The sequence below is a fragment of the Cuculus canorus genome, chromosome 31, assembly GCF_017976375.1.
Source record: "Cuculus canorus isolate bCucCan1 chromosome 31, bCucCan1.pri, whole genome shotgun sequence".
In the NCBI taxonomy this organism is placed as follows: domain Eukaryota; kingdom Metazoa; phylum Chordata; class Aves; order Cuculiformes; family Cuculidae; genus Cuculus; species Cuculus canorus.
The window spans coordinates 239,471-249,765 of NC_071431.1; the positions used below are offsets into that span (position 1 = coordinate 239,471).

The following is a 10,295-nucleotide window of genomic DNA, read 5'->3' on the forward strand; positions in this document are numbered from 1 at the left end:
ACCCCCCCCAACTCCTCTGGACCCCCAAACCCCTCTGGACCCCCCCAACCCCTTTGGACCCCCCCAAACCCCTCTGGACCCCCCCCAAACCCTTTGGACCCCCCCAACCCCTTTGGACCCCCCCAAACCCCTTTGGACCCCCCCAACCCCTTTGGACCCCCCCAAACCCCTCTGGACCCCCCCCAAACCCTTTGGACCCCCCCAACCCCTTTGGACCCCCCAACTCCTCTGGACCCCCCCCAACCCCTTTGGACCCCCCCAAACCCCTCTGGACCCCCCCCCCAACTCCTTTGGAGCCCCCAAACCCCTCTGGACGCCCCCCCCGACCCCCCCTTTTCAGGACCAAAGTGGGAATTTGGGGCCAAACGCGGCTTTTTTGGGTCATTTGGAATAAAGTTTTTCACAGCGTTGCGGAGGGGTTTCGCTCCAGTTCGGATCCGGATTTGGGGGGGGGGGGAAGAGGTTTGGGGGATCCAATCTGGATTTGGGGGGGGGGGGAAGAGGTTTGGGGGATCCAATCCGGATTTGGGGGGGGGGGGGAAGAGGTTTGGGGGATCCAAACCGGATTTGGGGGGGGGGGGGAAGTGGTTTGGGGGATCCAATCCGGATTTGGGGGGGGGGAAGAAGTGGTTTGGGGGATCCAATCCGGATTTGGGGGGGGGAAGTGGTTTGGGGGATCCAATCCGGATTTGGGGGGGCGCTTCTGGTCTGGGGGAGATCCAGTCTGGTTTTGGGGGGTCCCAGTGGGGAGGATCCAGTTTAAGGGACTCAGTCTGGGTTTGGGGGGATCCAATCCGGACTTGGGGGGGGTCCCAGTGTGGGGGTTCTTGGGGCGAAGGGATCCCTTCCGGGGGATCCATTCCGGGTTTGGGAGGTTCTATGGGTCCAATCCGGATTTGAGGGGGTGGCAGATGGTTTGGGGGATCCAATCCGGATTTGGGGGGGACGGGGGGTCCCGTCCAGGTCCATCTGGTTCCGATCCATTTGGTTCCAGTCCGGTATTTCCGCCGGTTCCGACCCGCTCCGTTTGGCTCCAGGACAGGAGCTGCTGCGGCTCCGCTCCGCTCCGATCCAGTCCGGGTTCCGAGGGCTCAAGTTGAGGGGGGGGGGGGAGGATTCGGTTCGGTCCGTTTGGATCCGTTCCGGGCTTTGCGGAGGCCCCAACGGGGGGACCCGAACCCCATGGCGGCAGAAAAACCCGGTGCGGAGCGGGGGGGGCGGAACGGGGGGGGGGAGATGGGGGGTGAGGGGGGGAAATGGGGGGGACGTGGGGGGTGGGGGGGGGAAATGGGGGATCGAGGGGGGAGAGGGGGAGGTGGAGGAATGGGGGGAGATGGGGGAAGATGGAGGGATGGGGGAAGATGGAGGGATGGGGGGACATGGGGGAAATGGGGGGACATGGGGGGAGATGGGGGGACATGGGGGGAGATGGGGGATATGGGGGAGATGGAGGAATGGGGGGGACATGGGGATATGGGGGGGTGGGGGGAGATGGGGGACACGGGGGAGATGGGGGAGATGGGAGAGATGAGGGGAGAATAGGGAGAAGATGGGGGACAGCAGCACCCCCAAACCCCCCCCCGTACACACCCCCCAAACCATGTCCCCCCCCCCGCACCTGGGGGGGGGAAGGGTGAAATAGGGGGGACAGCAGCACCCCCAGACCCCAAAACCCCCCCTGTACAGCCCCCCCAAACCATACATGAGATATGGGGAGATATGGGGGTATATGGGGGGAGATATGGGGGGAGATATGGGGGGGATATGGGGAGATATGGGGGGGATATGGGGGAGATATGGGGGAGATATGGGGGGGATATGGGGGAGATATGGGGGGATATGGGGGGATATGGGGGAGATATGGGGGAGATATGGGGGGATATGGGGGAGATATGGGGGGGATATGGGGGAGATATGGGGGGATATGGGGGGATATGGGGGAGATATGGGGGAGATATGGGGGAGATATGGGGGGATATGGGGGAGATATGGGGGGGATATGGGGGGATATGGGGGAGATATGGGGGGATATGGGGGGATATGGGGGGATATGGGGGAGATATGGGGGGATATGGGGAGATATGGGGGAGATATGGGGGGATATGGGGGGATATGGGGGGATATGGGGGAGATATGGGGGGATATGGGGGGATATGGGGGATATGGGGGGATATGGGGAGATATGGGGGAGATATGGGGGGATATGGGGGGATATGGGGGGGATATGGGGGGATATGGGGGAGATATGGGGGGATATGGGGAGATATGGGGGAGATATGGGGGGATATGGGGGGATATGGGGGGGATATGGGGGAGATATGGGGGGATATGGGGGGATATGGGGGATATGGGGGGATATGGGGAGATATGGGGGATATGGGGAGATATGGGGGGGTATGGGGGGATATGGGGGAGATATGGGGGAGATATGGGGGAGATATGGGGGGGATATGGGGGGATATGGGGGAGATATGGGGGGATATGGGGGGATATGGGGGGATATGGGGAGATATGGGGGAGATATGGGGGGATATGGGGGGATATGGGGGAGATATGGGGGGGATATGGGGGAGATATGGGGGGATATGGGGGGATATGGGGGGTGTGGGGGTGCAAACACACGGGGGACACAGATATGGGGGTGCCCCCCCCCCCCAGTGCCGCTATAAATAGATCGGGGGGGGGAGGGGGTGACCCAGAAACGGGGCCTGGGGGGGGGGGGAGGGGATTTAGGGGGGGTTGAGGGGGGGGAACAGGGATTGGGGGGGATTTGGGGGGTCCTGGAGGGGTTCTGGGGGGTTGGGAGGGGATTTAGGGGGGATTTGGGGGGTCCTGGGGGGTTTCTGGGGGGTTGGGAGGGGATTTAGGGGGGATTTGGGGGGTCCTGGGGGGGTTTCTGGGGGGGTTCGATGGGTCCGGGGGGTCTCTTTGGGGACTCCGGGGGGGTCTCTGGGGGGGCTCAGGGTTGTGTGGGTGGTTCTGAGGGGGGAGATTTGGGGGTCCCCCCTCACTCTGACCCTCTCCTCTCTTTTTCCCCCCCTTTTTCTCCCCCTTTTTCCCCCCCTTTTCTCCCCTTTTTCTCTCCCCCTTTTCTCCCCCCCCACTCTGACCCCCCCTTTTTTCTCCCCCCTTTTTTTCTCCCCCCCTTTTTCTCCCCTCCCCCCCCGCCCCCTCCCCCCCCTTTTTTCCAGGACCCCCCGAGGGGGCGCCCCACACCTCTCCCCCCCCTTACGGCCCCCCCGCTCCCCCGGGGGGGGCTCTGGGGGTGGGGGGGGGTTTGGGGGGGACCCCTCTGCCGCGGGGGGGGGCCCTGGCGGGGGGAGGGGCGGCCACTCTGCCGCGGGGGTTCCCGGGGGGGGGTTGGGGGGGGGTCGGGGGGGGTGGGGGGGGGGGGGGGGTGGGGGGGGTGCGGCCACTCTGCCGCGGGGGTTCGCGGGGGTCCCCCATTCGGCCACTCTGCCCAGAGCCCCCCCCGCGGCCCCCCCGCAGCCCCCTTACGGGGCGCCCCCCCCCCCGCAGCCCCCCCTCCCCTACGCCGCCCCCCCCCCGTTCACCGTCCAACTGCAGCCGTGCACCGCCTACGTCCCCGTGTACCCCGGGGGGGGCGTGAGTCGGGGGGGGCCATGGGGGGGATAATGGGGGGCCATGGGGGGGGGGGGATGGGGGGGGCACCGCCTACGTCCCCGTGTACCCCGGGGGGGGCGTGAGTCGGGGGGGGCACCGGGGGGGGATAGGGGGGTACCGGGGGGGCCATGGGGGGGGATGGATTGGGGGGGCACCGCCTACGTCCCCGTGTACCCCGGGGGGGGCGTGAGTCGGGGGGGGCCATGGGGGGGATAATGGGGGGCCATGGGGGGGGGGGGATGGGGGGGGCACCGCCTACGTCCCCGTGTACCCCGGGGGGGGCGTGAGTCGGGGGGGGCACCGGGGGGGGCAATGGGGGGGCCATGAGGGGGGGGGGATAGGGGGGGCACCGCCTACGTCCCCGTGTACCCCGGGGGGGGCGTGAGTCGGGGGGGGGCCATGGGGGGGGCCATGGGGGGGGCAATGGGGGGGGCAATGGGGGGGCCATGAGGGGGGGGGGATAGGGGGGGCACCGCCTACGTCCCCGTGTACCCCGGGGGGGGCGTGAGTGCCGGGGGGGGCCATGAGGGGCATCGGGGGGGGGATAGGGGGGCGATGGGGGGCAATGGGGGGAGGGATAGAGGGGCAATGGGGGGCACTGGGGGGCATTTGGGGGGGATAATGGGGGATTGGGGGGCACTGGGGGGCACTGGGAGGGGATAAAGGGGGACTGGGGGGCACTGGGAGGGGGGATAGAGGGGGGCTGGGGGTACTGAGGGGCACTTGGAGGGGATAATGGGGACTGGGGGGGATAAAGGGGCACTGGGGGCCACTGGGAGGGGATAGAGGGGGACTGGGGGGCACTGGGGGGGGATAGGGGGGGACTGGGGGGCACTGGGGGACACGAGGGGCCACTGGGAGGGGATAGAGGGGGACTGGGGGGCACTGGGAGGGGATAATGGGGGACTGGGAGGGGATAAAGGGGGACTGGGGGGCACTGGGAGGGGGATAGAGGGGGACTGGGGGGCACTGGGGGGCACTGGGAGGGGATTCAGGGGGACTTTCTCCCCTTTTCTCCCCCCCACCCCTCTGACACCCCTTTTTCTCCCCCTTCCCCCCTTGACACCCCCTTTTTTTCCCCTCCCACCCCCCTGACACCCCCTTTTTCTCCCCCTTTCCCCCCCCGACACCCCCTTTCCCCCCCCCGACACCCCCTTTTCTCCCCCCCCAGGCTTTCGGGGCGCCCCCCCCCGGCCCCGCTGCAGCCCCCCTGCCGGGCCCCGTGGGGGTCGGGGCTCCCCCTCTCGGGGGGGGGCTGTGGGGGGGGAAGGGCCCCCCACGATTATTTGCCCATCGCCGTCCTCACCACCCTCTGCTGCTTTTGGCCCACGGGGGTCGTCGCCATCGTCAAAGCTGTGCAGGTTCGGGGGTACAGGGGGGGTTTGGGGGTACGGGGGGGCTTGGGGGGCAATGGGGGGTTGGGGGGCAAAGAGGGGACACAGAGGAGATGGGGGTCAAAAGGGGGGGCACAGGGGGTTGTGGGGCACAGGGAGGATGGGGGACACTGGGATTGAGGGGTACAAGGGGGTTTCGGGGGGCATATGGGGGGGTTTTGGGGTCTGGGGGTGCTGCTGACCCCCCATTTCCCACACCCCCCCAAGTTCACAGAGGGGGACATGGTTTGGGGGGGCCGTGGTGTGGGGGTACATGGCTTGGCGGGGGTGTACAGGGGGGTTTTTGGGGTCTGGGGGTGCTGCTGCCCCCCCAGTTTCCCTCCACCCCCCACCAAAGGTTTGCGTGGCCATGGCGAGGGGGGACATGATTTGGGGGGGCCATGGTGTGGGGGGACACCGTTTGAGGGGGGCGTACAGGGGGGGTTTTGGGGTCTGGGGGTGCCGCTGACCCCCCCGTTCCCCTCCGCCCCCCCCAGGTCCGCACAACCATGGCGTGTGGGGACATGGTTTGGGGGGGCTGTGGTGTGGGGGTACGTGGTTTGAGGGGGGTGTACAGGGGGGTTTTTGGGGTCTGGGGGTGCCGCTGACCCCCCCATCTCCCACACCCCCCCAAGTATGTGGGGGGACACGGTTTGAGGGGGGCGTACAGGGGGGTTTTTGGGGTCTGGGGGTGCTGCTGACCCCCCCATTTCTGACACCCCTCAGGTATGTGGGGGTACATGGTTGGAGGGCGGCGTACAGGGGGGGTTTTTGGGGTCTGGGGGTGCTGCTCACACCCGCGTTCCCCTCCGCCCCCCACCAAAGGTTTGCGCGGCCGTGGCGCGGGGGGACGCGGTTTGAGGGGGGCGTACAGGGGGGTTTTTGGGGTCTGGGGGTGCCGCTGACCCCCCCGTTCCCCTCCGCCCCCCCAGGTCCGCGCGGCCGTGGCGCGGGGGGACATCGTTTCGGCCGAGATCGCGTCGCGGGAGGCGCGGAACTTCTCGTTCATCAGCCTGGCCGTGGGCATCGCCGCCATCGTGCTCTGCACCATCCTCGCCGTCGTCATCATCATCGCCGCTCAGCACCACGACAACGACTGGGACCCGTAGCCACGCCCCCCCGTCGCCATGGCAACGCGCACAGGCCCCGCCCACTTACCCACCCTCACCCCTCCCAACGTGGTGATGCCCCAGCGACGATGGGGCCCAAACGCCAACGGTGTCGCCATGGCAACGCTGAGGGTGGTACCCAAGCGCTTTGGGGTCGCCATGGCAACGCTGAGGGTGGTACCCAAGCGCTTCAGGGTCGCCATGGCAACGCTGAGGGTGGTACCCAAGCGCTTCGGGGTCGTCATGGCAACGCTGAGGGTGGTACCCAAGCACTTCGGGGTCGTCATGGCAACGCTGAGGGTGGTACCCAAGTGCTTTGGGGTTGCCATGGCAACGCTGAGGGTGGTACCCAGTCGCTTTGGTGTTGCCATGGCAACGCTGAGAGCCCCAGTGATGCCCTAGCGATGGTACTCAGCCTCCTCGGAGTCACCATGGCAACGCTGAGGGGCCTACAGATGGTACCCAGGCACCTTGGTGTCGCCATGGCAACGCTGAGGGCCCCAGTGATGCTCTAGCGATGGTACCCAGACTCTTTGGTGTTGCCATGGCAACGCTGAGGGCTCCAGTGATGCCCTATAGCAACGATACTCAGCCTCCTCGGTGTTGCCATGGCAACGCTGAGGGCCCCAGTGATGCCCTAGCGATGGTACCCAGCCTCCCCCAAGCGTTGCCATGGCAACGGCTGCCCCCCCGCCCCCGGGCTCCCGCTGGGCGGGGCCCCGTCTCATTTGCATGCCAGGCCCCGCCCCCCCCCCCCGCTGCTCACCAATAAATCTCTATATTGATACGGGGGGAGGGGACACTCGTCAGTGATCACCTCGTTATGGGGGGGGGGGGGGAAAGCATCGCCCTTGGGGTCCCTCCAGGGTCCTGGGGGGCATCTAGAAGGGTCCTGGGGGGCTGCAGAGGGGATAGAGGGGGTCTTGGGTGGCCCTAAGGGGGTCCTGGGGGGCTGCAGAGGGGATAAAGGGGGTCTTGGGGGGCCCTAAAGGGGTCCTGAGGGGCTGCAGAGGAGATAAAGGGGGTCTTGGGGGGCCCTAAAGGGGTCCTGAGGGGCTGCAGAGGGGATAAAGGGGGTTTTGGGGGGCCCTAAGGGGGTCCTGGGGGGATAAAGGGGGTCTTGGGTGGCCCTAAGGGGGTCCTTAGGGGCTGCAGAGGGGATGAAAGGGGTCTTGGGGGGCCCTAAGGGGGTCTGGGGGGATAAAGGAGGTCTTGGGGGGCCCTATGGGGGTCCTGGGGGGATAAAGGGGGTCTTGGGGGGCCCTATGGCGGTCCTGGGGGGATAAAGGGGGTCTCGGGGGGCCCTAAGGGGGTCTGGGGGGGCCCTATGGGGGTCCTTAGAGGGATCAGCATCTCTATGGCAACTCGGTCTCCATGGTAACGGCGCATCCCACTCGTTACTGCTCCCCCTCCCCCACCCAGACGCCATGGCAACGGCATCACCATGACAACGCCACCTCCACCCCCGCTAACGAAGCAGCGCTCGTTAAGGATCTCCTTAATGATCAAAAGGCGCAGAGCTCATCCTCTGCTCCAACGCCCCCCACCCCCGTCGTCTCCATGGCAATCCCGTTGCCACGGTAACCCCATCACTTTGATAGCACCATTGTCTCCATGGTAACGCCGTTGCCACGGTAACTCCATCACTTTAACACCATCACTGCAGAACCATTGTCTCCACAGTAACGCCGTTGCCATGGTAACTCCATCACTTTGATATCATCATCACTGCGGAACCATTGTCTCCACGGTAACGCCGTCACCATGGTAACTCCATCATAACACCATCACTGCAGAACCATTGTCTCCACGGTAACGCCGTTGCCATGGTAACTCCATCACTTCGATAACACCATCACTGCAGAACCACTGTCTCCGTGGCAATGCCGTTCCCATGGTAACTCCATCACTTTAACACCATCACTGCAGAACCATCGTCTCCACGGTAACGCCGTCGCCACGGTAACTCCATCACTTTGATCACACCATCGCCACGATGACGCCGTTGCCACGGTAACGCCGCCGCCCTCCCCGCGGCAATCCCGTCAGGCGAAGAGCCGCGCGAGGCGCCGTGCGAGGTGCGCGTCCCTCTCCCTGGCGGCGCCGCGCACCCTCCGCAGCTCCTCCCGCGCTCGCCGGTTTCCGGGCTGCGCCCTCAGCACGGCGCGGAGATCGTCCAGCGCCGCGTCCAGGTCGCCCATGGCCGCCGCCGCCATGGCTCGCCGTAGCCGCGCTTCGCCGTGCGCCGGCCGCAGCTCCAGGGCTTTGGTGGCGTTGGCGGCGGCGGCGGACGGGAGCCCGAGGCGCAGCTGGCAGAGCGCCAGCCCGGCGTGAAGCTCCGCTTTGGCGTCGGCGCGTTCGGGCGGTAACGGGGGGACCCCCCCCGCCAGCACCGCCGCCCTCAGCGCCCCCCGGTACGCTCGCGCCGCCGCTTCGGCCTCGCCCGACGCCCACAGCGCGGCCGCCCGGCGCCCCGAGGCCTCCGCCCGCGACCACCGCGCCGCGGCGCCTTCGGCCCAGAACGGGGGGGCGGCGGCGGCGAAGGCGTCGAGGCTGAGGGCCAACGACCCCCGCGCCCCCCGCGCCCGCAGCACCGCCCGCTCCCCCGCCCGCATCGACCGCACGCAGCGCTCCACGCACCGCGCCCAGCGGCCCTCCGCCCCGCCCACCCGCACCCGCAGACACGCCCCCTCCCCTGCCTCTGGCCACGCCCCCTCATTTGAGCCTGGCCACGCCCCCTCGGCCCCTTCTGGCTCCGCCCCCTCGACTGACAGCAATCCCTTGCCTGGCTCTGGCCCCGCCCCCTCGGCCCCTCCTGGCCCCGCCCCCTTGAGTGGCAGGGACCCCTTGTCTGGCTCTGGCCCCGCCCCTTGTTCTGGTTGTGGCCCCGCCCTCTCCCTCTCTCCTGGCCCCACCCCCTTGAGTGACAGAGACACCTTGCCTGGCTCTGGCCATGCCCCCTCGGGCCCTTCTGGCCCCGCCCCCTTGACTGACAGTGACGCCTTCCCTAGTTCTGGCCCCGCCCCCTCGGCCCCTTCTGGCCCCACCCCCTCCTTTGATCCTGGCCCCGCCCCCTTGACTGACAGCGATCCCTTGCCTGGTTCTGGCCCCGCCCCCCTGTCCCCTTCTGGCCCCGCCCCCTTGTGTGACATGGACCCCTTGCCTGGCTCTGGCCCCGCCCCCTCGCTCAGCTCTGGCTCCGCCCCTTTGACAGGCAGCCCCTCTGCCCCCTTCTCCCCTTTCGGCCCCGCCCCCTGCGCTGGCCCCGCCCACGCCCAGAGCCGCAGGCAGCACTCTGCCCCCTCGGAGGGCCGCGCCAGGCCCCGCCCCTCCCGCAGCACCCACTTGGCCCACGCCCCGTCGGGGCTCACCCACCACCCCGCAGGCCACGCCCCCTCCCCTGGCCACGCCCCTTCCTCCGGTGGCCACGCCCCCAGCCCCACCCACGGCTCCCATTGCTCCTCCTCCTCCTCCTCCAGAGCCCACAGCCACGCCTCCCGCCTCGACCAATCCCAGGGGTCCCCGCGGGGAGAAACGGATCCTCCATCTTCACTGAGAGCACCTCCGGATCCTCCATCTTCATTGGCGGCACCTTCTGATCCCCCTCCATCTTCATTGGGAGCACCTCCGGATCCTCCATCTTCATTGGCGGCACCTTCAGATCCTTCTCCATCTTCATTGGAGGCACCTCCGGATCCTCCATCTTCATTGGCGGCACCTTCAGATCCTCCTCCATCTTCATTGGGAGCACCTCCGGATCCTCCATCTTCATTGGCGGCACCTTCTGATCCTCCTCCATCTTCATTGGAGGCACCTCCGGATCCTCCATCTCCATTGGCGGCACCTTCAGATCCTCCTCCATCTTCATTGGGAGCACCTCCGGATCCTCCATCTTCATTGGGAGCACCTTCAGATCCTCCTCCATCTCCATTGGCTGAGCTCCGGCCTTCCATCTCTCCTATAGCCTCGTGGTACCTGTCAGAGAGGGCGTGGCTTGCTCAGAGGGGGCGTGGCCGCTCCAGTTAAAGCCCTCCCACCAGGAAGCCCCGCCCCTTTCACTTCACGCTTAACCACGCCCCCTCCCTCCTCCTCCTCCCCCGCTCCCTTCCCGAAAGGGGCGTGGCCAAACCTACCGGGACCGGAGGGTCCGGGACTGGGGGGGGTCCGGGATATCGGGGGGGTGGGAGAG

The 10,295-nt window shown here is 67.3% G+C and overlaps 2 protein-coding genes and 1 long non-coding RNA gene across 4 annotated transcripts; 1 reads left to right on the forward strand and 2 right to left on the reverse strand.

Annotated features, from left to right (window-relative positions):
* Nucleotides 1–1,112: 1,112 nt before the first annotated feature.
* Nucleotides 1,113–6,340, forward strand: PRRT1 (proline rich transmembrane protein 1; the record flags this gene model as incomplete). Its single annotated transcript, XM_054051951.1, has 3 exons — nt 1,113–1,201; nt 4,796–4,985; nt 5,930–6,340. Coding segments are annotated over 3 exons (456 nt in total), but the record flags the coding sequence as incomplete, so codon positions are not given.
* A 1,551-nt stretch (nt 6,341–7,891) lies between these two features.
* FKBPL (FKBP prolyl isomerase like) lies at nt 7,892–9,258 on the reverse strand. Its single transcript, XM_054051952.1, has one exon. It carries the CDS (start codon nt 9,256–9,258, stop codon nt 8,152–8,154), a length of 1,107 nt encoding a protein of 368 aa, XP_053907927.1. The 3' UTR covers nt 7,892–8,151.
* Nucleotides 9,259–9,520: 262 nt separating this feature from the next.
* Nucleotides 9,521–10,287, reverse strand: LOC128849642 (uncharacterized). Of its 2 annotated transcripts, XR_008447454.1 has the most exons (4): nt 10,240–10,282; nt 10,014–10,081; nt 9,858–9,983; nt 9,521–9,668 (listed from the first exon to the last, which is right to left on the reverse strand). It is a non-coding gene; the product is annotated as an uncharacterized LOC128849642 (long non-coding RNA). The 2 variants fall into 2 exon arrangements; XR_008447453.1 differs by having other exon boundaries at nt 9,858–10,081; nt 10,240–10,287.
* Between the last annotated feature and the right edge of the window lie 8 nt (nt 10,288–10,295).

Excerpts from the sequence above, each read along its gene's own strand:
- FKBPL (XM_054051952.1), bottom strand. The coding sequence starts at position 9,258 with ATGTCACACAAGGGGGCGGGGCCAGAAGGGGACAGGGGGGCGGGGCCA.